The sequence below is a fragment of the Molothrus aeneus genome, chromosome 6, assembly GCF_037042795.1.
Source record: "Molothrus aeneus isolate 106 chromosome 6, BPBGC_Maene_1.0, whole genome shotgun sequence".
NCBI lineage: Eukaryota > Metazoa > Chordata > Aves > Passeriformes > Icteridae > Molothrus > Molothrus aeneus.
This window is the reverse complement of record NC_089651.1, coordinates 27,949,318-27,973,760: the sequence shown is the minus strand read 5'-3', so window position 1 is coordinate 27,973,760 and position 24,443 is coordinate 27,949,318. Positions and strand designations below refer to the sequence as shown.

The following is a 24,443-nucleotide window of genomic DNA, read 5'->3' as shown; positions in this document are numbered from 1 at the left end:
CCTCAGAGCAGACCAGCACCCATCCCAACCCTTTTCCATCTTTTAAGTTAGTCATAAACATATGTTCTCTACGCCATTCTTCAAGCATTTTGAAATTTCAGCAAGGAGATGTGTCCTAGAAATATTGGCTGTACTGTCATTTTGGAGTTGAAGTTTTAATTCTGTGCAAGGAAACACAGTTTAAACGGAATAATGAAAGAAGCAATTAACAGGTGAACTTTGCATGTTCTTTATTGGATGCTCTTTAGAAAAACCCCAATTTCTTGACTCCGGTTATTTTACTGTTTTGTTCTATTCCCATAAGAAAGCAGTTTGCCTCTCATACTGTCCTTGTACACATCAATCATACTTACTCAGGATTTCCCAAACATGTACCTCAATGGTAAGCATGTAAAGACTAAATGGAAAGCATGAAAAATACGATTGTGAAGGAATGTTTTCCTTGCCTCAAGAAGGAATTAAATGTCTGTCCCTTTACTAAAAGCCGATGCAGTTCTATGTTCATCTTCTGTTGAGATTGGTCTGAAAGAGCAGGTTCAGAGCAGCTCTGCAGCTGTGTTTGGTATCCCAGGTAGGGCTGGTATCCATTACCCTGGATAGGTTGTTAAAGTAGGGGAGAGAAATTGTAACATTGAGCTGCTAAGATGTTAGAGAGAATGATGGGCTGAAATAAGGGCCAAGGGGGAGCCATGTCCTGATGGTAATCTTCCAAAGGTGAAGTTCCAGTTTGCTCTAGGTACACTACTCTCTGAGATTTCCCAGTGCAGGAAATCTCAACCTCACCATTTGTGCATACATTTATTTGTTGTTACACAGTGTGACAATTGGAAGGTTTGTGAAATTTAACTGACCAGAAGAACGGTGAGTCCAGCCTCTGTCAGACATTGGTACAAGCAGTAATTGCTGCCTCTAGATTATTGATCCATATACTAAGCTGGGTTTAGACAAAAACTTCCCTGCCTTCAAGAATATCCACATTGATCTTGATGTGTTTATGTGTGTTCTGTACACTTCTGCTGTGTTTGTGCGTTCGCTATTGCACTGACAATAAATTATTGTAGAAAGTAAAATTTAATCATATATAGATTGACAGCTTATATACATATGAACATAATGGAGGTTAGGTAAGAGGACATCACAAGAGAAAACAAAATATTGATGCAGTGCAACTTCATCGCACCAAGATTTGTTTGGGCTTTTGGCCTTTTCTTTTAGATACCAGCTTCTAGTTATTTTATCATGAAAATACATTCTTCTCATCAGAGTTTGTTTACAAATCTTAAAAGTTATACCAAAGATCAGTGTTTAAGAAATCAGTCACCTTTGAAATGCTGTGTTTAGACTTTTTTTACATATCTTGAATTGGTATTGAAATCATCATGTTTAATTTAGGTATTCGATCAGTAAAATCCTACTTAGTCTGTGTGAATAGAAAAGGAAAAATGTTACTTTTTGCATAATTTCAATGTAAATTGTTTATATTCAGAAGGCAGATATATACAGGTTTTCCTTACTTTTCCTAATTCATCAAAGTGTATGCTGGCTGCATCAGGGAGCAGTGGGAGCCGTGAACAAAAGGGGAGTATGATCACATTCGGGTGAATTTTTAGAAGGCTGAAATTTCAATGTTTGCTGCACATTACAAATGTGTTCCAGCTGCTTGTTCTTGAGGATGGGAGTGGGATTTTGTTGTTCTGAGCCATATAATTAATGTTGCTGTGGTGGGTTCATTTGAGTTACCAAGTCTGTGAACTTCAAGTGGGATAACCACACTGAGCTTGCTCTGACAGCTGGGAAGGTGTCTTACATTGGAGGTTGTGTAGGGCAGTCTGTAGCTCATAGAGTAGACATCACAGGTGGGCTATTTCATTTTCTCTCATTTTATTAGACATTACAGATAGAGAAACTCATTGATATAAGGATGATATATCAGCTTATCATTATTTTGTGTGTTATTCTGTGCACATAAAGTAGAAGGATTTTCTTTTTCTTTCAGGGTATATCTTATTAAAATAAAAACCTCAGAAATACATTGTTCTTGATGAATTCTTAATGACTGATTTGCTATTTCTGAACCAAGCTATAATTCTTGCAGACTTATAAGTGATTTTTATGTAATACAGAACTGTAGATTTCAAGTCTTACAGGCTTTTAGGCATATGAGGCATGTAGGCTCAGTGTGGCACATGGGCCCTGTGTGTCTCTTTTGTCATTAGCTTGATTTCCTTGAGTTTATTTTGTCTTTATTGATCTTTCTGAAATCCATCTGCCTATTCTGACAGGATTTGCAAAGTCCATTGAACTTTTCATTTTGCCCTGTATGTTTTCTTTTACAGCAATAGGTGTATGTCTCACTACCTTATTACAGCTATATTTAATTTGCACTAATCCACTCAAATCATTTTATGATCAAATAACTTAAGAATTTACAAACGCCAGGATTTGGGAATCCATATTCAACAGTCGACTTTATAGAGGCTTATTTAACGTGTTTGTCAGTGTTAATATTGTTCCAAAGAAATCCATGTTGTTGGCATATATGTCTGCATCACCCAGAGGTATGACCTTACTACTCTCTTGGTTGGAACCCAGGGAAGTGGCTGAGATACATGGGATTGTCCCAACAAATTTTCTGATGCTTTCTTTGACTAGTTTGAGGTAGTGCTTTGAGGTAGTTGAAAGGATCTGATCTTTTCCCAATAAACACACCTCATTTCCCTATGTGGTTTTTATCCAAACTTTTACATTTTACTCACTATGTTGAGTTTTCTATTACCATGTAACAGTCTGGTCACCTTTTCATGTAAACAGCTGTGTAAATAAAAATGCATAATTTTCTTTCTTGATGTTTTGATCTGTTTTTTTTTTTTTCAATTGTAGCATTGTAACCAGTTGTTCTTGCCCAAGGATGCTCAATAAATTAATGTATATTGTAATCGTATGCATTAAAGCTGGTAAAAGGGTCTGGAGAGCTACCGCAAAAATGAAACGGCAAAGCATTATAAATCCCTCAAGCATTTGTGCTGTGCATTGGTTTGCCCTGTTGTTTGACACTGGCTTCTTAAAAGTGCTCTTTTTTCCCCTTGTGCAAGGTTTATGTATATTTAAAATGCTTATCTGCTTTGTGTTTGGGGAGAACAGGTTTGGAATTAGCCGCAGATCCCCCGCTTCCATTGACAGGCAGAGCACGCAGTCGGACACGGGCGGCAGCGGCAAGTCCACGCCCAGCTGGCAGAGGAGCGAGGACAGCATCGCTGACCAGCTGGGTATGTACGGAGCTCTGACCTTGGCCCTGCCTCTCCTGGCACACGCTGAGCCCTCTCAAGGATGCTGCTTTCAGCACCTTTCAAAGTTAGCCTTGTTCATCGGGATGAATAATTAGGTCTGGAGCATGCACTGAAGCTTCTGCAGTCTGCTTCCTGGAGACCTAGGAGTATCACCTGAGGAAGAACTGATTTCATTTCCTTATTTGACTGTGGGATTAAATCTGCCTTAGTGCTCTTACCCTGAAACATTCTGTCCTTTTAGAAGCAGCTGAGCAGACACACTTATAAATTTGTCTTGCTGCCGAGGACTTGTTTGACCTTACCTGCTCTCCTGAGTGGCTTGGCTTAGTTCAATATTTCCTTAGTTAGCTAAAGTACTTGTGATGCTTCCTTTTCTAATGGTGCTATATAAATGCAAATTGATTGTTTGATCATTGAAGCTATAAAAACACCATGTATAAAATGGAAAAAATGCAATTAAAGTTTAAATAGTGAAGTAAATCTATAAGTAGGTAATCACCTTTCACAAATGTATACGTTTTCATTGCATGTAGCCATTAAGCTGTCAGCTGAGGGAACACATTAACTACATAAAACAGCTAGGAACTGAGAATTTATATTGTTAGGCCTTCATTTGAAGTTCTTGCACATAGACCTTTTGCTACAACTATGGCTTGACTTGAAAGGATTACTGGTAAGACTGACACCAGTGAAAATGTCCTATCTACAAACAGTAGTTTTCCAACATGATGACCCTGGCCAAGGTTGCTAGATTGTGTTTCTCTAAATTTTTTTACCCTAGATTAAACAAATCCATACTTTGTTATTGCATCACTGTACAAATGGACTAATGTTCTAGGGCGAATACACTTCAGTGACATGAGGAATTTAAGGTATATGCTGCCAGCCTCTGGTTCTGAAGATGTTCTTGGTTCACACACCCTCACAACCTCAGTAAGCTGTGCCTTGTCATCAAAGCCATCTGCCAGTCCCTCCCTCACAACTCCCCCCATATTCACAGTAAAAAACTATGATTAAACTAATCTGCAGTTCTCGTTTTGACATAACAATTTTAATCACATATGTTATGAAGCTGTGTGATGGTAATGACACATGTAAAAATTATCTTTTTGCTCAGCATTACTTTTGCAGACCAACAGTTGGGTGTTGGTGCTGGCACTGAGGGAGCTGCCAACAAGTTCTGTTTTATAGTGTCAGGTGTCAACATATTAGCAAAATAAAGAAAGCCAGAAAGAACAGGAAAAATTACATGGTAGGAGAGATGACTCCAGCATTTGGAAAAGGATGAGAAATGCACAGTGACGTAAAATCGCTGTATTTTATCTCTTGTGTATTGTCCTGCTTTCATAGAATTGGAAGCTGCATCTCTGATCGGAGACTTTATTGTCAATTTGGTGAATCCAGGTGAAAAGTTTGTTTTTTGACAAATAAGTATGTTTCCACTTGGGATAATCTGTCTCAGGGTAAATAAGGCTTTAGCTGTAGTGAATCCACACACTGACACCTTCCTGGCCTGTCCTTTGCTACAGAGCAGTTTGTTTTGTGTTCACCAACACTGCTTGCTACCACTTGCCAGGGGAAATCAAGTTTGATGATATTTTTACTGGTATTATGATTATTATTCTTTTAAAAAAAACTCACAGCTTTTATTTGTTTTTTAAAAAGCTCATGATGCTGCAGATCAAGATGAACAAACTGTAGCTGTGGTGGAGAAAACACTACTATTTACAATGGATATTGTTAAGTACTTGATGTTTGTCAACACATATTCTACTTAAAAGGAGCATTTTTAGAAGAGCAGAATATATGTAGAAGTATATGTAAAAGCTCATAACTGAGAGAGATTCTTTTAAAATACTGACCTTGGGCTCTGAGAAGGCAATTACCTACATAACAGGCTGTGTCTGAACACCCTCTAGACTTCACAGTTATCTCCTGGGAAAATAAGTTTTCTTGGCGAAGTGTATTCCTCTGAGTGTCCATGTAAGATGAGTGATTTGACTTCCATTCACTTTTGTCAGGTTTAGTTTAGTAAGTATTCCTTTTGTACATCTATGCAGTTTCCACATTTACAGCCAGCAGTGTTTAAGATAGCAAACGTTTATTTAACTCAACTTTGGTAAGAAATATGTGTAGTAGTTGTACTGGGGAAAATGGATTCATTCAAGTGATCACTGTAGACTTGCTATTGTCCTGCCTTGCGTAGAATGCCATTTAAGGAAATGTGGGTGTTGAGTCTTTTAAATCTCTTGTCAGCAGGTATCAAGCATTTAGAGATCCAATGTCAGTACCCTGTGAAAGGGAATAGTCTGCTGTTTAAATGCTCTGATATAGTGCTCTTGGACATGATACTATCCAGGTTGTTCTAACCAAAGTCAGAATGGTGGCAGCTGGTTTTTCATGAAGCCTTAATGATTTACACCAGGCAGGAATGGGCCCCTACTTCCTTCCCTGTGTTCTGTCACAATATGTACCTGATTTTGGCTAAGGTAGTGTTGGAAGAATTACAGTGTAAAATAAGGTTAAATTTTTTCTTAGCTTGTAGCACTGCTCTCTCAGTCCATGGTGTGTGCTGTGTTGCAGAGCCAACGTGCCATCTCCCAGCAGTCTCAAAAGTGCTGCCGTCCTTCCGAGAGAGCCCCAGTGGAAGACTGATGAGACAGGATCCTGTGGTACACTTGTCTCCAAATAAGCAGGGTCATGTAAGTTATTCCAAAAAAGGAATTATTTAATGTGTCACTTTTGCTCTACAAGCTCTTGATACCAAAAGTGTTCTTCTAAGTTATATTTAGAATGTCAATTTTAAAAAAAAGCAAAGAAAAAAAAATTCTGTTCCTTGGAACATGGAGAATGCAGCAGAGCAGGCCTGTTGGTGCCTAAATCCTACAGCACTGTGTACTGAAATATTTACTAGTTAATAAAGATTTGCTGCCAGTTGAACAGCAACCTCTTGTCTGTTATCTTGTAAGAAGTAAAGGATTAGTAGAAATTTGCAGAGCTATTCCTAGACTTCACATGTAAGACTTGCAGTTTAACTAGTGTATCTTCTAATGCAATGGCCAGAAAGCTGCTGCTTTTGAGACAGACTGGTGATTTTTGTTTTGTATTTTCTCTTTTTTCATAACATACACTGTTGGAAGTCTGTCTCCTGGAATCCTGCTGAAAAAAAAACCTTACTTGGTTTATTTGTTTTGAAGTTCTAAATAGTAAATTCTGTCTCTGCAGAGTTAACTATTTATACCTTTGTGGAGACTGTCACTTCCCAATTTGTATACAGAGAGATAGATAAATACAGTAAAGTTCATAAATTTAAAATGTATTGAAAATTACTGAAGACACTGTAATAAAAGAAGTACACTTTAAGCTTTAAAATCCTCAATAAGCTGTATTACTTCTTTTTATTTGTACTGCAGGCTAAAATACAGAGTTGTCTTGCACGATGTTACTGAAAATATTACTTGCATTTATTTAGATGTGTGAAAGCCTTTAATTGGTTCCAGTCTTTAATTTGCTCCTGCTTGCCACCATTATTCTTTCAATGAAATTGGCAGTGTTGCTTTTAGATTATTAATTCATAGCAACACATGTATTATTTAAAGAAGAAAATACCAAAGAAACCCGAAGAGTAACACACCTGTCTTCGTATTCTTAGAAGCACAGACTAGTTTTTAAATTTAGATTGACCTGTTTTTCATGAGATGTATTTGACTGCATAGTGATGTAGTACATAACTCATTAGCTTTGAGTGCCAAGTGCAACACTGGATTTATTAACGCTTGCATTATTCTGGCTTAGTCATTGTTAAAGTAAGTCTTTATTATATGGACAGATGGATGGGCAAGTGATGAAGTTCTTAATGAAGAAAAGTAACTTTAATTGGAGATAACTAGGAGTCCAAATCAACTTCATATTCTCCCATTTTCCTGTCAATTCTTTCTTTATATTAAATAAAGACATGGATGCTGATGATTCCTTGTTCTCAGTATGCATCTGTTCCCTATTTCCTTGTGAAAACAAAAGCAGTATCTGTTTCTTATATTTGTCTAGGACTGTATGTCCGTTCAGTAAAATGGTAGACAAATAGAAAACTTTTAAGTCTCCTTTCCATCAATTCCCTTTTTCCCAGGCCATGTGGTCATCCAACAGGTCTGTTGCCTACTACTTCATTTCTGTAGATGAGAACTTATCTAAGTTCAGTAGAATTCAAATGGTTATAAATGCCCCAAAGGTAGATGAGCTACTGAGCAGTAAGTGTATGACAAAAGAAATTCTTGAAATGGGATATTCCACCACTATGAAATTAAGGACATTGTTTCTTTGTAATAGTGGGCTGTGACCAAGGGTAGGACATAGAAACCAGCCAGGCACTGGCATGACCTGATGGGATAATTTAAAAGCATTACATTAAAGCTGCTTTTCATGCAACTCTGCTTTTTGGAAAGCAGTTTCACATTAGTTAAATGATGGTTCACTGGTCATTTGCAAAGGACATTCCTGTTGAGGAGGTAAGACACCCTACTGCCAAGAGGAGGAAGAGAAGTGGCTATGCTCTTCTTTGGCTTTTTGATAGGCAATTGGATTACTAAAATAGCATTCACTTTCTGTGGATTGGTTGTGCTTCATGTTCTAAAACATTACAGTCTTAAAATTAGAATATTTTTAATTATTGTAGTTATAAATCAAGTCAAAGTCTACCTAGTTCAGCCAATTTCATTGGACTGGACTGAGCAGAACCGTGCTTGAAAGGAACCACCGCAAGATATTTTGGGACAAAATATAGACTCAGGCTTTCCCTACTTTCCAAATCCATAAGAAACATTTTTTATGTGCACCCAGCACAGAGGATGTGCATTGTGTTGGAATCCAATTTTTAGAGTTTATTAGTCTCCTCAATGTATCTATCCAGTACCTCCAGGGAGGAGAGCTCCTACTGTACAGTGGTGACATTTGTAACCCTTTATTTTCTCTTCTCCATTGCCATAACTTTGTTGTTTCTTCTGTAGTCTGACAGCCACTACTCCAGCCATTCCAGCAGCAATACACTCTCCAGCAATGCCTCCAGTGCTCACAGCGATGAGAAATGGTATGACAGTGGAGAGCGCACGGAGTCAGAGCTCAACAGCTACAACTACCTTCAAGGGACGTCAGCCGACAGCGGCATCGACACCACTTCCTACGGGCCCAGCCACGGCAGCACCGCCTCCCTGGGGGCTGCCACCTCGCCCCGCACAGGCCTGGCCAAGGAGAAGGTGGCCCCGCTGTGGCACAGCTCCAGTGAAGTGGTCTCCATTGCAGACAGGACATTGGAAAAGGACAGCCACATGGACCGGAAAGCTGAATCTTCACTCAGCCTGGATATTCACAGCAAGAGTCAGCCTGCCTCCAACCCTCTCACAAGGGAGAACAGTGCTTACAGTTTAAGTGATGCCGTCTCACATACAAGGTAATTTCACCTCTTGTATGATTGCTCCCCCATCATTTTCCCATTCTCACTCTCTAACCTATCAGAAGTGAGAAGTGGATGTTGAAGAGAAGAGGTTCTACTTAAGTTAATCAGTGTTTTGAAAGATTTCACTGTGCAGAATGCTTGAAATTAAGACCATCTTTAGTCTTCACATCTGCTACTCCTTATAGTACTAAAAGTCTTTAAGAGCATATTCTGTACTAAACTGCTGCTACTGAACTATGTGTAAGACAGACATGTCTGATGTGTTCATGGGGAATATCTTGTAACAACTGCAGTTCATGTATGGATCAGAAAGGAGATCTGTCCCTGTTATTAATGAATAGCTTAATGTTGAATTTATTCTTAGTCTTTTAAGTACTCATTTCAGATGTTTTGCATTTCTTTCCCCCAGGCTTTGTCTTTGGAAATCTGCTCGCAGTTGGTATGATCAATAGCAAGAGCAATTTGCTTGGGAGTGCTAACTTGTAGATTAATCTCATTCTGCTGCAGGCTTGTGGGTATGACAGGTTACAGTCACCTTCCCTCTGTCCCTCAGTTTTGCCACTTGTAAAATCAGCAATATCAAGTACATCTGTAATGTGCTTAAACACCTCAAATGGAAGATACACACTTTACAAGGTAATTGGTGCTATTACAACCAGAAAATATTCTAGACCATTTTCCTAACGCATTTTCCAAGAAAATGTGCTTTCAAAAAATATTCCTACTCTGTCATACTAGCAGCAAGAAAAAAACCCATAGGTCTTTCAGGGAGGATGTGGGATCATCATAATTTGTTTGCCTTGTGGAGCTTGACTGTTGCATTTTTATTCTCAAGACACCTCTGTTTTGAGTGTGTAACAAAAATACCTGCAGACTGGAAGCCCAAACCAATTTCTGGTAATTGTGTTGAACACAGCCACTGTGCAAGACTAGATGTTTGAGAACAGTTCACTAATTCCTCATACAGTAGCTGTAAATAAAGGGTTGTCATAGCGACTGTAATGTTCTCCATGTGCTTTGTCATGGTGATTTTCACTAAATAATCCATTCATGGTGGTCCCACTCTGGTTTACTGCCTCTCTTCATTGGCCATTTTTGGCACCAAAGCTCATGCTCAATTGATAGAAATCCCACCCAGATGTTTGAGACTGGTGTGTTTCCAGTAGCTGCATATGCATGAAGAACTTGAGCAAGTCTGGAGAAAACACTCTGCAGAGGGACCTACTTAGATTTATGCCATGTTTGTGTGTTTCCCTTTCTTGAAGGTAAAAAGTCTATATGATTGTCTGCAGTGTTACACCTTTTATTTTAAGATAAGCATGTTTTATGTGCATTTTTTAACACTCAGTAGAATTTATCACATGTCCTGCAGTACTTGTCTGAATGTAACTGGAAGTGATATCAAGTGTTGAGATTATTATACAAAATGCTGATTGCAATAAAGTTAGTAGCATTGTCATTTGGAAGGATTTTTTCTGAAGCCACTTAAAGAATCCTGGAAAATTTATGTAAGTCATGGAAACTTTATTGTAAAGCCTAATGGAATGGCATCTTTGTATATCTGTGGTTCTGGTTTCTTCTTCAAGCACCAAATAGGGTTAGTTCACTAGAAAAGCTGAGAAAATTTTATAGAAAGAAACACTTTGCAGGGCAGGCACACCATGACAGTTCTTTTCTTCCATATATAATGTACTTTGCAACATGCCTGCAAACTGGTGTCTAGGTTGTTGTCTCATTATTTATTATATTATAACATTGTGTCTCCAAACACAGTGTTTTCTCTAGTTGGTGTGGATTAATTAACGTGATGTTTCTCTGATTGTATTGGAATTTTGGAATTATTCTCCTTGTCATTTGGGGCTGTCACTGAAATTTCCAGATACAGGTTTCCTGGGCTTTATTCTGGAGAAAACAGTTGAGGTTTCTTTTGGCCAAGTTTCGTTTAAAACTGAGATGTTAATAATGCAACTCTTTACAAAAAGGTGTAGTAGCAGTTTGTAGAACATGTGGGACATGATACTTGAGAAATGCAGAAATACTTGGACACACATCGTTTGTTGTGGCAGATTATAAACAGACTGACTCATGTTCCTTCTTTATTACTTCTTATTTTGAAGACTAGAGGATGTATTTGATGCCTCACAATCAAACAAAGGCACAGTCTAGGATAAAAAGCTTTGATTTTGTTTCTTGTGGCATCCTCAGTTGGTTGCACACTGAACAGCAGTGGAACCCTAGGTCATCCAGCTGTTTGCTCCCAACTCCTTTCTCATTGCTTCCTCTGTGGAGGCACAAAAGCTTGGAGCTGGAAGCTGGTTAAAGTGGCACTTCCAAAAGACAAGCACAGATTATGGAGATTATTATGAAGATGCCTGCTTCACGAAGGTGAAGGAGGGGAGACAAAAGAAAGATTCTGAACAGGCTACTTTTCATGAGAAATTAACAGCTTAATTGGTGTGTTTCTCTATCAGCTTCTAAATTGCTATCCTTTGTTGCTTCTCATTTTTTTATCTTTTGCCTGTGGATGCCATAATGTCTGGAATGTCTTTAAAATTAGGTTTCTGAGCAAGAAGAAAAGGAATATGGCCCTAAAAAGATCTCTGTGACAAAAGAAAAGAAAATAACTACAAATTAGAGTGTTTGTGTCTGTAGAAGACAAGAGTGATAATTACTGCTCAGATCATTTAATGGTGCATAAAAGAACTAGTACCTGAGAACTGGTGGCAAAATGTAAATTATAGTGATTAACTTTTATAGCAGAGCTTCTGGCTGGGTTTTATTTTTCTTTTCCACCCCCATTCCCAAAGTCCTTCCTGATGATTGTGCAGATTTCTCATAGCATCCCCGGAGAACTGCATTATGTAGGCCAGTAATTATACGGAATCATTATAGCTGAATGTCATTAAATGAAGCAGTATGTGCTGATGGCATGAGTTCCTTACCAAAAAAAAAAATTAAATCAAACTTTCATTTCTACCTAAGCTATACAGTTTCTTATGGTCTTCTTACCAAAATTAAAAGGATAATCTTGACTATTTGTAATCAAGTACATTTTTTATTAATTCTGATTATTTTAAGATACTTAAAATATTATTTATTGTAGAGTGCTTTTATGAATGGTTCATCTGAAATTCTTGCAGACAGTCGTGTAGTATTTGCATGATTTTTATAATTCAGTCCTTGGTGTCTCAATAATTGAAGTGTGAAATAAGGGACCAGTAGTGACCATCTCTGTGTCCTGAGAAAGAGGACTCAATCTCTTCCAGATAAAACTAACCTGAACTAACCTGGTCTAGGCATCTGTTGCAGTATGATGAATTCTCTGCATGCTTCCTGGTGTCAAATATTCTAATAACTTCCCATCACTACCATAGTGCTTGAGCTCTGATTTAGTTTTTGTAGAGTATATCCAAAGCCTTTTGCTCTCCAAATATGCTCTCATTTAACAATTGTGTCTCTATACCTGTCAGTATCCTGTTGGCCTGCCTGTGTTTACTGGTAGGATGAAAAGCTTCAGTCATATTCACAATTCTGTGCATAGTCCTGAAGCAGAATATCCTCCCAAAAATCCTATATTGTAAAAACCACGCCTCAAAATATGCAATGCTCCTTCAAGAAAACCATATTTTAAATTGCATGCTAATTTTCCTAGCATTTACCAGGCTGCTCTTGGTGCCTATTATATTATGCATATTATAATAAATATTCAAATAATAAGACCTAAAATGCACAATGTGTATTTATAGTATGTTACATAATAAATATTATACATACATATGCATCTTATATAAATTTTATGTCAAGCATAATTAACATCATTGTTGCCTTCTTTCCCCAGTAACATTAAGGGTCAACACCAGTAGCCTATCCAGGAGCTGAATATTTATTTTTACTGGTTTTTATTAACAAATTATTTGTCACAACTAGCACTTCCTTGAGAAATACTTGATGGGTTGAAGAATTCTGAAATGTGGACAGAGATTCCTTTCTCCTTTTTCCCTACACTGAAGCAGACTTTTCTACTTCTTGAGTGTATTTAGGAGGGGGTAAAAATGGCAGTTTATGCTGTGGTAGTGATACCTTACAGATAGGCTGGCTTGCTCAGCATGCGTAGGAGTTATTTTCAGTATTGGAAGAGACAAAGGGGAAATAAAGAAATATTTACTGCCTATTCCCCTAGCTCTTAATTTTCTCTGCTTTCTTGCTATAAATTATGCTTGCTTATATCTGTTACAAATATGAAGGTTGTGCTGTGCAGCACCAAATATATGGGATTGATGGACAGGAAAATATCTTCCTGTGTTTTCTCAGTCTGCTGTCTTTTGTATAGGCCTTTCACATGTAGAGATGGAGGGAAGGAAGAAATATAATTCTTTAATACAAAATCTGTATTATTGTAATTTAATTTGTATGGAAATGGAGAGGGTCCATCTTGCCCCTGTTGTGATGCCCCTGGGCTGCAGTGCACCCAGACTGTTCATCAAGCCAACAGCACTTCAGTGCTGGGAATTGTGGTGCTTAACTTGAGCCACATGAAACAGATTTCAGGGTTATTCTTTTGACTCCATCTGTTGTCAATGAAGAGAGAAGAAACTCCAAACCATTAATTCATCCTGAATTCATCCTGCATATCTGAGATCTCTAATTTAAGGCAAGAAGAACCACCTCCTTGGGATATTTCTTCATGGACTATTAGAGCAGGAGCCAGACAAGTGGCATAGATTAGGTAACTGACTGCTTAAGACTAAACGTAGGTGGTATTATTTTCCCAGGTGGCAACATTAAATTTAACCTTAAGTTCTTTTTTTCTGTTTCAGTAAGAGGGATAGATATGAAAATGCATTGTTTTATTAAGTTATGAAAAGATTGGTGAAGAATTTCCTGCTATGCAAAGGAAGAAAAGATTATTCAGTGACTTTATTTAGCCTTCCAGCTAATTTTTATTTCTCAGTCAGAAACTGTTCTTTACCATGGGGCCATCTGTTTCAAGTTCCTTCACTGCAGTGTTGGATCCAGGGATGAAAATGTGGCTAAGTTGTGTAGAGAGCTGGTAGAAAACTGGTCTCCAGATATATAATGCTATTTCAGTATTAAAGCTGTACACAACGATTTCCTGTTATTGTGCTTATAGATGACTGACCTTTTAAGGTTGTTATAGTAAATATTGTCCAAGGCCTAGCACTCCTGATAGGAAACAAGTTTCATCAGATTTGAGCATCAGCATAACTAAAGAGTATCTTCCATCTCAAGTCCCTCTCCTTCTCCCAACAAGCTGCAGTTGGTCTTCCCAGCTCCATTTTCTGTCTTGACAAATGGTAATATATGTTAGAGACTGGCTCTAACTTCTCAATTTAAGCTTGTTTTTTTTTTCTTGCAAATGCTTAATAAATGATTTTGAGGTAAAATTCAGGAAGCCCTATTTTGAGAGCTGTATTGGTTTCTTCTTAGTTTGTTTTGGGGTTTTAAAGAGATGTTTCTTGTTGCTTAAGTTCCCTCAAAATATGTTTTCTTTTAAAGCCAGGAATTCCAGCAAGAATTCAGACTTCGGTTCTTTTTTGCTAATTCAACTAAAATCTCATGTATTACTTTTAAACTGCCTAATGCCAGTTCCCCATTTTGTGAAGGGTGGTTGTATTGTATCCCCAAAGGTTGCTTGCAAAATTTTTCCATTAGTATGTGAGGTGTTTTTAATGACACGTTGGTGGAAGGCCCTTAAGAAGAGCAGACTGGTTTTGCTACTCTATCTGCTGTTGATAAGAATAACTTCTTGTGCCCAGAGTTCTGCTCTAAAATCAAACAAGGCCTGTATACACAGATTTGAGGCAATTTTTGTCTTTATGTTCTTCTCCTAGTACCATGAGCTCACGACACTCTGCCAGCCCTGTTGTTTTCACCAGTGCCAGAAGCTCACCTAAAGAAGAGCTTCATTCTGCTACTTCTCCCCAGCTTGCACCTTCTTTCTCCTCCTCCTCTTCTTCCTCGTCTGGTCCTAGGACTTTCTACCCTCGCCAGGGTGCTACTAGCAAGTATCTGATCGGATGGAAAAAGCCAGAAGGGACGATAAACTCAGTGGGGTTTATGGATTCAAGAAAGTAAGACTGTTTTTTTTTTCTTGTTTGATCATTTGCTTTAATTGTAAAAGAAACATTTTGGTCTGTGACAGTTCTCCTTAGAGAAGAACTCAAGACTATTTAATACAATGCTTCATCTTCTGTAGAACTTAATCTCTAATCTAGTCTTCTTGGAGTATGGTTTAAGTATTTGATAGTTGGCTAATCTCATTCCCTGTTAACTTGTAAAAGTTGGGGGTTTTATAATTTCTAGAAAGCTCTATGGATTTCAGTCCTATTAAAGCTTATCTTTTCTTGGGACTACTTAAAGGTGACTCAAAATGCTATTTGAGCAAATATTAAATATCCTCTTATTGTAGAGCCTGAGTTTTACTTAAACCTCTCATCCATGTAGTAGTACCGTGCATGTTGTGCATTAACGCTGGCATTCCACGTTGCCTTGTTAAAATTGCTGCCAGTATCCAGTCTAACTGGCTTAAAGCTTAAAGCAAGCCAAGATATCTCAGCTTTACAATATGCAAGCGTCTCTTTTGGAAGAGAAATTGAGAAACAACTTACTGGTGAAAATATTGTTAAGTATGACTCAAAAAGCAAGTAGTTCAGAAAGCCTATTTCAAAGTAATTTATTCAAACCTCCTTGACTGTTACTGAGTCAGGCAGAGTATCCCTAGATGATACCAATAGCTGACTGTCAAAAGGAAATGGTGAAACTTTGTGATAACTACATTATAAAAAAAGCCAGTTGAAATATTAAAGAAACTTGGTCATTTGCTGCTTATGGGCTTACTGAAGACATGTGTTTTTATGTTTGTATAGAATACATGTTATTTTAACAGATTCAGTCCCTTATTGGGAAAATGTATTACGTTAACCTTTCAATTATTTAATTGTATTGCTAGTTGATGCTTTTAAACAAGCTTCGTGCTTCCACAGGTATCCACTAAGGTGAGTCTCTGCTATAGTAGTGAAACTTCTTCCATCCTCTATGCCCTCTACTTAGATATTTTTTTTAAAAAACTTGAGGGTGCTATAATTCTTGTTTCATTCATACCTCCTGCCCCAGGGTTTTGAGACCTGAATGTGTCTGTTCCATTTCATTTAAGACGTCACCAGAGTGATGGCAATGAAATGGCCCACCCTCGGCTGCGGGCATCGGCAAGAGACCTGCGGGCATCCCCAAAACGAGCGTCCAAATCCACTGTCGAAGAAGAGCTGAAGAAATTGATAGATCTTGATAGCCCAACACCTGAATCCCAGAAGAATTTTAAGGTACGTTAAAGAGATAGATAGGATGTTTTCTATTCTCATCCATAGCAGGAAAATAAAATGCAAGGCAATCCCTGAATTCTTATCATGGACAGAAAATAATCTCTGTGTAGCTGATTACTGGGGAACCGATTTGTTGAAAAGTTTCATTATTACAATCTCTGCAATGTTATTACAACTTTGTGTGCTGATTTAAAGAGACTAATATGCCAACTTGCAAAGAACATTTAGTACTGCTGGGTTATGGAAAATCCTCTAGTGTTGTCTTACGTATTTTAACTGTTCTTCTCTGATTGCATCACTAGACAGTGACTTACTGACAGTACTGAAATTCCTTGCAAAAAGCACACTTTTATACCTCACTAATCCTGTTACCCTAAACTTAAAGCCTATTTTTTTGCAGAATAGTTAGAAACATTTCCTGATGTGTTTCAGAATACGTTGAATAACATGTAAGTGCATGTATTAATTTTTAGAATCCATAATCCAGAAGAGAATGTCTTGATTTCTAGTCTTCATGTACATCCAGTGCTTGTCATCCAGAGCCCACATTGTTTCCACAGCAACCATGCAGAAGAGAGAGCTGTAACTTCATTTTTTGCTAGTAAAAACCTGAAATGGCTTGTTAAAGTTTGTAAGTGTGGCTTCCATGCACAGATTATTTAAGATGATGCATTTGAGGCCAGAGATAAAAAAGCTGTATCGGCAAGATAACATTTTCTTAGGCTTGTGGTAGTTCTGAGGGGAACTGGGACATGAGTGATGAAAACACCTCCTGTTGATTGTTTTGAGCAAGAGAATTGTTCTCATTCTAAAATATCTTCCCAAGTTTGCTGTTTTTCTGCTGTGGGGTTAATGAATCAGTTCTTACCCCGATCTTTATTTCCTGATCACACTTTTGATAAATTTCAGCAAGTTAAAAACATTGTCACACCAATAAATTGCATCTTAAAACTAAAATGGCATTTTAAAACCAACTTAATTCTGCCCACTGTATGAATTAGATTTCATTTTACAGAAGTCTTACAGCAAAAATTTTTTTTGACCAAATTTCAACCAAACGGTAAAGAAATGTTATATCTTAAAGACAGCTATGTTGCTATAGGCTTCATGAAAATCAGAGTCTCTGCTGGTTGGAATGGTCATGATAGCAGCTCTCTGGCACTGACCTGAGAGTGCAAAACTCCTGGCTACCCCAGCACTGCTTTCTCCTGTATGGAGCATGGAGGAAGCTGGGCTGATGGTGGAGGTAAGACACAAGCTCTCTTATTCATGGGAGTGCTTTTGATTCAAATACTTCTGAAGACCCACAGCAGTGGTGGGTATTCCTTGTTGTTCAGTAACAGGAGACTTCTAATTAGCTGGCATTTGCTGGTGCTGGGCCTGCAGTAAGGCAGCCACTACTGTGCAACGGGGGAACTCTGGTTTGTGCAGCATTCAGGCTCTTTCTGTATCCATTTCTCTGCTACATATCAGCTCTGGAGTCAGCAAGGGCTGCCTGAGATTTCCACTCCAGAAGTTTGAAGAGTGTTTAAAGGTAAAAGTGTGAGATAGGCAAAAAAAAAAATCTATATATGTTACCTACTTATAACCTCCTTAAAAGCCAGTTCCTTCAGTTCTATTTCCTGTCCACTCTGAAAAAATGCTATGTAAACACTTGGTTTCTCACTTAAAAAAAAAATTTAAAAATTATTTCAAGTTTCTTTATTGATTATTTTTTTCTCATTTCTTTTTATTTGTGTTTATGAATGTATAGTCACACACTCTGTCCTGTCAGTCTCCCTTTCCCAGCACTCCTACCACAAGGCGTGCCTTGCAAAGGACTTTGTCAGATGAGAGTATTTACAGTGGTCAAAGGGACCACTTCTTCACCTCGCGGGCCTCGCTCCTGGACCAAGCCATGCCAAATGATGTTCTGTTCACCAGCACCTACCCTTCTCTCCCAAAGTCACTGCCCTTACGGAGACCATCCTATACTTTGGGAATGAAATCACTACATGGTAAGTGGATTTCCCATTTTTTGACTTCCAGAGGAATTCTTTGTGAATCGTCTTGGGGGAAAATGTTTGTTACAGCAATTGGTAGTTCCATCTTTATTTTGCTCAGATGAGGAGAGTCCAGTCACATGATTGAAAATGTAAAAAAGGACAGGAATTTAATTTTTTTCCCTCACTCCAGTGGGTGTAAGATGGCATGACTGGTCATGCATTTGCCTTGTAGAGGGAGCACAGAAATTTGCCTCACTGGCTGCAAGTTTCTCTCATTTCTTCCAAGAGTCACCTAGATCAGTTAGACCAATGGACAAATAATGTATGCTTGGTTATCTACCAGAGAGAACTTCAGGTGTCAGTTCCTTACTGTGGGATTCCAGGAACAAAATTTGATTAGGAAAATGATGGAGAAGTGGGTAAATAGTAGTGGATATTTAGATACACAGCTATACCAGATACAGCTTTTATTGTGCCAACTGTTCAATTGTTTTTAAATTAATTCCCGTACCAAATTTATTTTACAGTACATGAATTACTTATTTTAGTCACACAGTTAACCAGAAAAAGTTATTTGTAAAGTGCTGTCAAGAAGACACTCAGCTTTCTCCCATTAGTTTACTGAAAAGTCTCAGTCTGATTATTTGACGGGTTGTGTGTCGCTGCACGTGAATGTCACAGTGAGAAATGGAATTTTCACAGGTTCCCACTGTACTTCATAACTGAGTGTGTTTTCCAGAAATAGAGGTAGATCTCAGGGTAGGATTCTGCAATGTTTTCTGAAGAAGTACATATCTGCTCTGATTTATTCATATTTTAGTATGTTTCAAGAGGAAAATGCAAGGCTATCAATAGATTTAACTCACTATAGTGGGCCCTAAGCACAGTCTGTATTTAGCTACACAGGATGCATTTGACAGTGAAGGCTGATGATGAAATCTATTTTAAATTCTTTTCATCTGACTGTGATCACCAGGCATCAGTTTTCAGTGTTGAACCTGACATTTTCCTGAGATGTTGTGTCTGTATAACGTGTTTCTTGCATAAGAGTTAGGAAACCGAGCTCTTTTCATTTCTATTTTTTACATGCACTAAAATAACTTTGTAGACTTGGTTATGCTTGTAACTGGATGGAGGATTTGGTTTCTGAGGGCTTGGGGTCAGAAGATTAATGATGCCACTAGAGTACAAGTGGAAAGCAGCACTTTGTCTCTTTTCATTTAAATGCTGTATTTTCCAAATAGAAAACTGCAAAACCTTCTTTTGTTATCATGTTCTCTTCCACCCGAAACTGATAACTCCTCCTAGCTCATAACCTTTCTACCTCTGTCAACAAAACAAGATTTTCCATTTTCTATAAAATGTAGGAGCTGCATGATAAAAGGACCAGCTATTTGATTGGCACACAAATTGTCTTCCCACACACACTTTGCTGAGAAAAGGATTAAATAAGCTAGATATTTAGTATCACAAGCATTTGTTGGCTTCCAGTTACTCAAATTTCTTTAAATTCAAAGATTCCAGAGCACATCCATTTTTTTAGAGGAAATATGTTGAGCTAAAAATGCTCGCATTTGTTTAGCTGCCTAAACAATCCAACATTTTTAAAACGGGTAGCTTTTCAAATACGTAGGTTTTCATCTAATTGCATGTGTCTTTTCACTAATTGGAAATATTTTCATGTTAACAACCTCCAAAATAACCCTTTCGAGAGCTAAGCCAAGAATCCTCAGTGTTAATAATACTGAATGTAACAAAATAAAATGTAACAAAATTACATTTAAAAAAAGTAAATACACGCAGACACAAAAAAATCAAGATTTCTGAGCCAAGAAGTGAATGCAGTGTAGCTTTTCTGGTCATTGTTCCCCAGGCAGCAATAAGATTTAGCTGAAGTTTTATGAATTTATGAATTATTTTAGTTATTGAAGTTACATGGTTATTAGGCTATCAAAAAAAAAGCGGGGGGGGGGGGGAGAAGGGGAAATAAACAACACAACTCAGGCATTTTGGGATTGTATCCTGCCTGTCACACTGTCTTTCTGTTTTGTATGATCCAAGCAGACTCTTTTCCCTTATCTTCTCAGCAGCTTCCTCCCAATTGCCCAGTCCATCTTCTCACATCTTTCTCTTCAAGAGAAAGTTTTCAAAACTTCAAGAGAAGTTTTCAAAACTTCTTTACATCTTGACAGAGGGCATGAGAAAGGAAGTTGTTGCTGCTTCTGAGCTCACACATGTCACCAGGCATTGCACATTTTTTGGTTGTCCAGCCAGTAAACTGAAATAAAGTAGGTAATTCTTGGTTGAAAGTTTGGTGTTGCCCTAATTAGTGGTGAAAATCTAAGTGCTTCACTTCTGTTATTTTAATTTGTGCAAAAATTACAGGGATTTTGAATCCTTCTTTCAAGCTTGCCAATGCTTTTTTTCATAGTGAGCCATGTAACAGCTTACAGGTGGGTGTGGCTATTTTTTAGTAAAGATCTGAAGGTTTCACTGAACTGCTGAGAGATGGGCAATGCTCTGGAAGTAATTTTAAGGGTTTTCTTGTTCTGATTCATCTTGGTAGACTTAATTCAGCTCCATTGGTTTACAAGATTGTAAAGAGGAAGGAAAAAACCTCACAGTTTTGGGTTGGTTTTTGGGTTTTTTTTGGGCACTCAGCTGAAAAGATTAAGGCAAGTTAGAAAGGAGCTGAATGTGGTGGCTTTAAAAAACTGCTTTGTGAAGGGCTGTATCTGGTGAACTGTACTTGATCAAACATTCTTCTGAATTTTGGCTGATTTTGAAAAGTGCTATGCCAGAAAAGTTAAGAACAGGGTATTCAATATATTAAGAAAGGAATTTTCAGGTATTTTTATGGAGTTTATAATCTATTCTGCATTGCTCCAGGAGAGTTTTCTGCCTCGGACAGCTCCCTCACAGATATCCAGGAGCAAAGACGGCAGCCCATGCCAGACCCTGGTCTTATGCCGTTGCCTGATTCTGCCTCTGATCTGGACTGGTCAAACTTGGTAGATGCTGCCAAAGCTTTTGAAGGTAAGTTTTCACAATACAACACTTAGGAAGCTGGTCTTTGTGCACACTTCGTTAAGGACTGTGGGGTTTGTGCTTGTTTGGGTTTATTTTAATCCTGACTTTTAGTTTTTTTGTTCTTAATTTTCTTCTTAGTCTGAAGCTTAAGCTCATTTAAAATACTGACTCAAGTGTCAAGAGCCTGAAACTTCGTATGTAATAGTCAGATACCATTTCTTCATACTGGAATTCCTCAGTGGTATGGTTTGGCCAAATCTTTGTGAAACTGGTCACTTTTCATTTCATGTAAAAGAGTTGCAGGCAGCTGGTCTGGGAAAGGGCACAAAAGTGCAAAAATAAAGTCATATAGTAGGGGAAAAGCACACTAAAGATTGCTTGCTTACTGCACTAGTGAGAAGGACATCTTGCGCAGCTGCAGTTTGCTACAAGATAATTTGGGAAATACGCCTTGTTGGTAAATACTTTTTCATTGCCTCTGCATACCCTGAAGATGTAGATTTGCATGTAAGTGTTGTTTCATCCTATGGCATTTTCCATTTCCATGACTCTTGGTAAACTGAAGAGAAGTGCAAACTGTCTAGATACATTTGAACTTAAAATTAAAACTTAAAATGCAGTTTAGACTGAAGAGAATTTATGTTACTAGAATCCAATGGAAAAATCTTCTAAGTGTGTGAAACAGAAGTGCCCATTCCTAGTATCTGCATAAATGATATCCCACTTTCATGGAAGTGTTTTTTCACTTATCTTGAATCTTTTAGACCTTATTCAACATAGTTGAAGTCTGTGAAGTAATTTGATTTCTTGGCTATTCTCTGGTAGTAGCCTTAGATATCATTAGGACAGTGGGTGTCTCTGAGTGTTCAGAGTACTCGTGTCCTCTGCTCTGTTGCCACAGGAGTTGTAGGAGCAGCTTGGCTCATATTTGAGCTGTACAGTTTTGAGAAGAGTATTCAATGGCCCTGAAGGGAAGATGAATTTGTAGGGATGTTTTTTTTCATCACCACATATGGGTGAAACTCAGGTTTTAACACATTTCCTTCTGGTTGGCAGTTTCTCTTTAAAGGATCCCCTCATTTTTTGTGAGATTTATTTGACTGTCCTCATTAACCTGAATCCCTCACTTGGTAGGCCCCAGACTCACTTGTGTTTCTCTTCAGAAGTGTGAACACAGTCACTGTGGTCAAGATAACAAACTGACAGCTCAGATGAAGAAAAGCTGGAGTAATGTGTTAGCTGGCAGCTTCATCTAACTGCTATAAAAATACATTCAAATTTGACTTGGAGAAGGATCTCAATATAATTCCATTGGTGTTTGGTTGTCTGGTCTCAGTATCCCAGTCTCTGGCAGGTGCCAGTAGGGATTGACACATACCATGGAACCTAAATTCTGATTTGTGATCCTGAACACCTCCTCTCCACCACTGATTGGTGTCCTCAGCACAAGCCCCTGAAGTTACAAATTGTGGTATCTGTACCAGCTGAAAGAAAAACTGCCTGGATGCCTGAGCTACACCAACCTGTAGTATAAAAATTTGCCAAACAGAAAAAGACAATACTCTGCTGTTTCCAGTGAGAGCCCAACAGCTGCTGAGGTTAATTTATTAAGCTAAGGTTTTTATACTGCTGTCTGTCACACCATGTGACAATGTTTTAGAGATGTGTAAGAACATTTGAACAGTTACAGGACAAGAAATACACAAATGGCAGGAAAGAGGTTTCATGTTTCAATCTGAAAATGTTTTATGAAACTTAAGGAAAAAATTTCAGGTTCTGAAAAATTACATTGGTCAAATTGCACACAGTGAGCTTTTCTTTCCTCAAGATAAAGCTATTCTTTATAGAGTGAAAGAAGCGAAATATAGTTGCTAAGTTATTGGGTGGTATCATGCAGTCATACCCAGGATGATCTGCACAGTGCTGCTTGTGCCAGAGCCAGTACTTCCTGACTCCAGTACAGTGGCAAACCTGGTGCAAACACTTGCACTGCCAGAATTGCTTCCATCAAGTGGACATTGGTATGTCATATCATCACTTTACCTTGCTTGAAACAGACTGAAATTGCTGAAGTGCTGCAGTGTAGCTGTTGTGCTATGCATGAGCAAATAATCATTACTGCTGCCATTGTTTTTCTTTGTATGTTTGTCTTCTCAGTTCAGCGAGCTTCATTCTTTGCTGCTGCTGATGAAAATCACAGACCTGTGAGTGCTGCTTCCAGCAGTGATCAGGCTGAGGACCAGCTTACTGCACAGATAAAGCCTTATACAGGGTAAGTAAATACACCAGATGTGCAAGCTTTCCCAGCTACAAACCAAGGGAAAGAGTAGGGATGTCTTCATTTGGAAGCCATCTCCAGGCTTCATGCAGTAAATCTTCGGAAGTTCTCATGAAGATGGAGTTGGGAGGTGAAAATAAAAGAATTGTAAGTCCGGTTGAATCTTTCTGCAGGTTTTTTCTTGTCTGAGATGTTCATGAAACTGTCCAAAGCAATGGTTAATTCAAGGCATATACAGTGATTTCAAGTAGAAATAAGTCAAGTGATGGGATGACCCCAAGTAATCATGAGTTGAATTTGCTCTGTTGTTTAATGTGCTGCATGTGTTCCATGTACTCTTTATTTTGTTTATTTTGTGACCCCTTAGTGCACACAAATGCATACCTTCATAAAGGCACTTGGTATAGACAAAGCTTCTAGCAACCCCATGTGAAGGGTAGCTTCTAGCTACCCCATGTGAAATCATATCGATACCTGTTCTTGTTTCCTGCTTTCAACAGTAAAGAATCCCCTCCAACTCTCGCCTCTAAAGTGGACCAACTGGAAGGTTTGCTGAAGATGCTGCAAGAAGATCTAAGGAAGGTAAGCATTTCATCTACAGAAGGATTTATATGACATGTATTTAGTTGGTGCTTGGTGGTGCTAATAAATGTGTAATCCTGCTTTGCCATGCTTGAGCCTGTGACAGTCTCATCCTGGTATGAGAAAAAGACATTTCTTTGCTACTTTTCTCAGGCTTCTAATTATGCATGGCTGGGATGGGGTGTCTGAATTTGTAGGCGTTTGATTCCTCTGCCTAAATTAGGAGGGTGATTCACAGTACCTCCACTCCTAATTCAGGTGACACTGCAAAAGGCTTGAAGTTAGTCCATAAAAATGTATCCTGCTGATGAAAAGTTGGCAGTGTTATCTAAACCTGTAATTTTTGCTGTGGAAACTTCCTGTATTGTTTTAATGCTTACTTGGTCCAGGAAGGCTCTGCAGTAGTGAGATGAAGTCTCTTGGCTGGGAAAGTGTTTGCAGGAAGATTCCCTGCCCTTTACTTAGTTAACCATCAGCACTTGTACATACAGA

At 38.3% G+C, this 24,443-nt stretch overlaps 1 protein-coding gene across 2 annotated transcripts in view; it reads left to right on the top strand.

Moving 5' to 3' along the window:
* The window catches only part of SIPA1L1 (signal induced proliferation associated 1 like 1), a 70,455-nt gene that overhangs the window by 43,633 nt on the left and 2,379 nt on the right, over positions 1-24,443 (top strand). The window contains exons 11-19 of one of the 2 annotated variants that reach the window (XM_066552948.1): positions 3,142-3,266; positions 5,871-5,989; positions 8,291-8,730; positions 14,589-14,828; positions 15,911-16,076; positions 17,830-18,073; positions 20,951-21,097; positions 23,249-23,363; positions 23,870-23,951. In XM_066552948.1, the coding sequence (XP_066409045.1) occupies positions 3,142-3,266; positions 5,871-5,989; positions 8,291-8,730; positions 14,589-14,828; positions 15,911-16,076; positions 17,830-18,073; positions 20,951-21,097; positions 23,249-23,363; positions 23,870-23,951 (1,678 nt within the window). The remainder of the gene's footprint in view (positions 1-3,141; positions 3,267-5,870; positions 5,990-8,290; positions 8,731-14,588; positions 14,829-15,910; positions 16,077-17,829; positions 18,074-20,950; positions 21,098-23,248; positions 23,364-23,869; positions 23,952-24,443) is intronic. The other variant, XM_066552949.1, reaches the window with a different exon arrangement.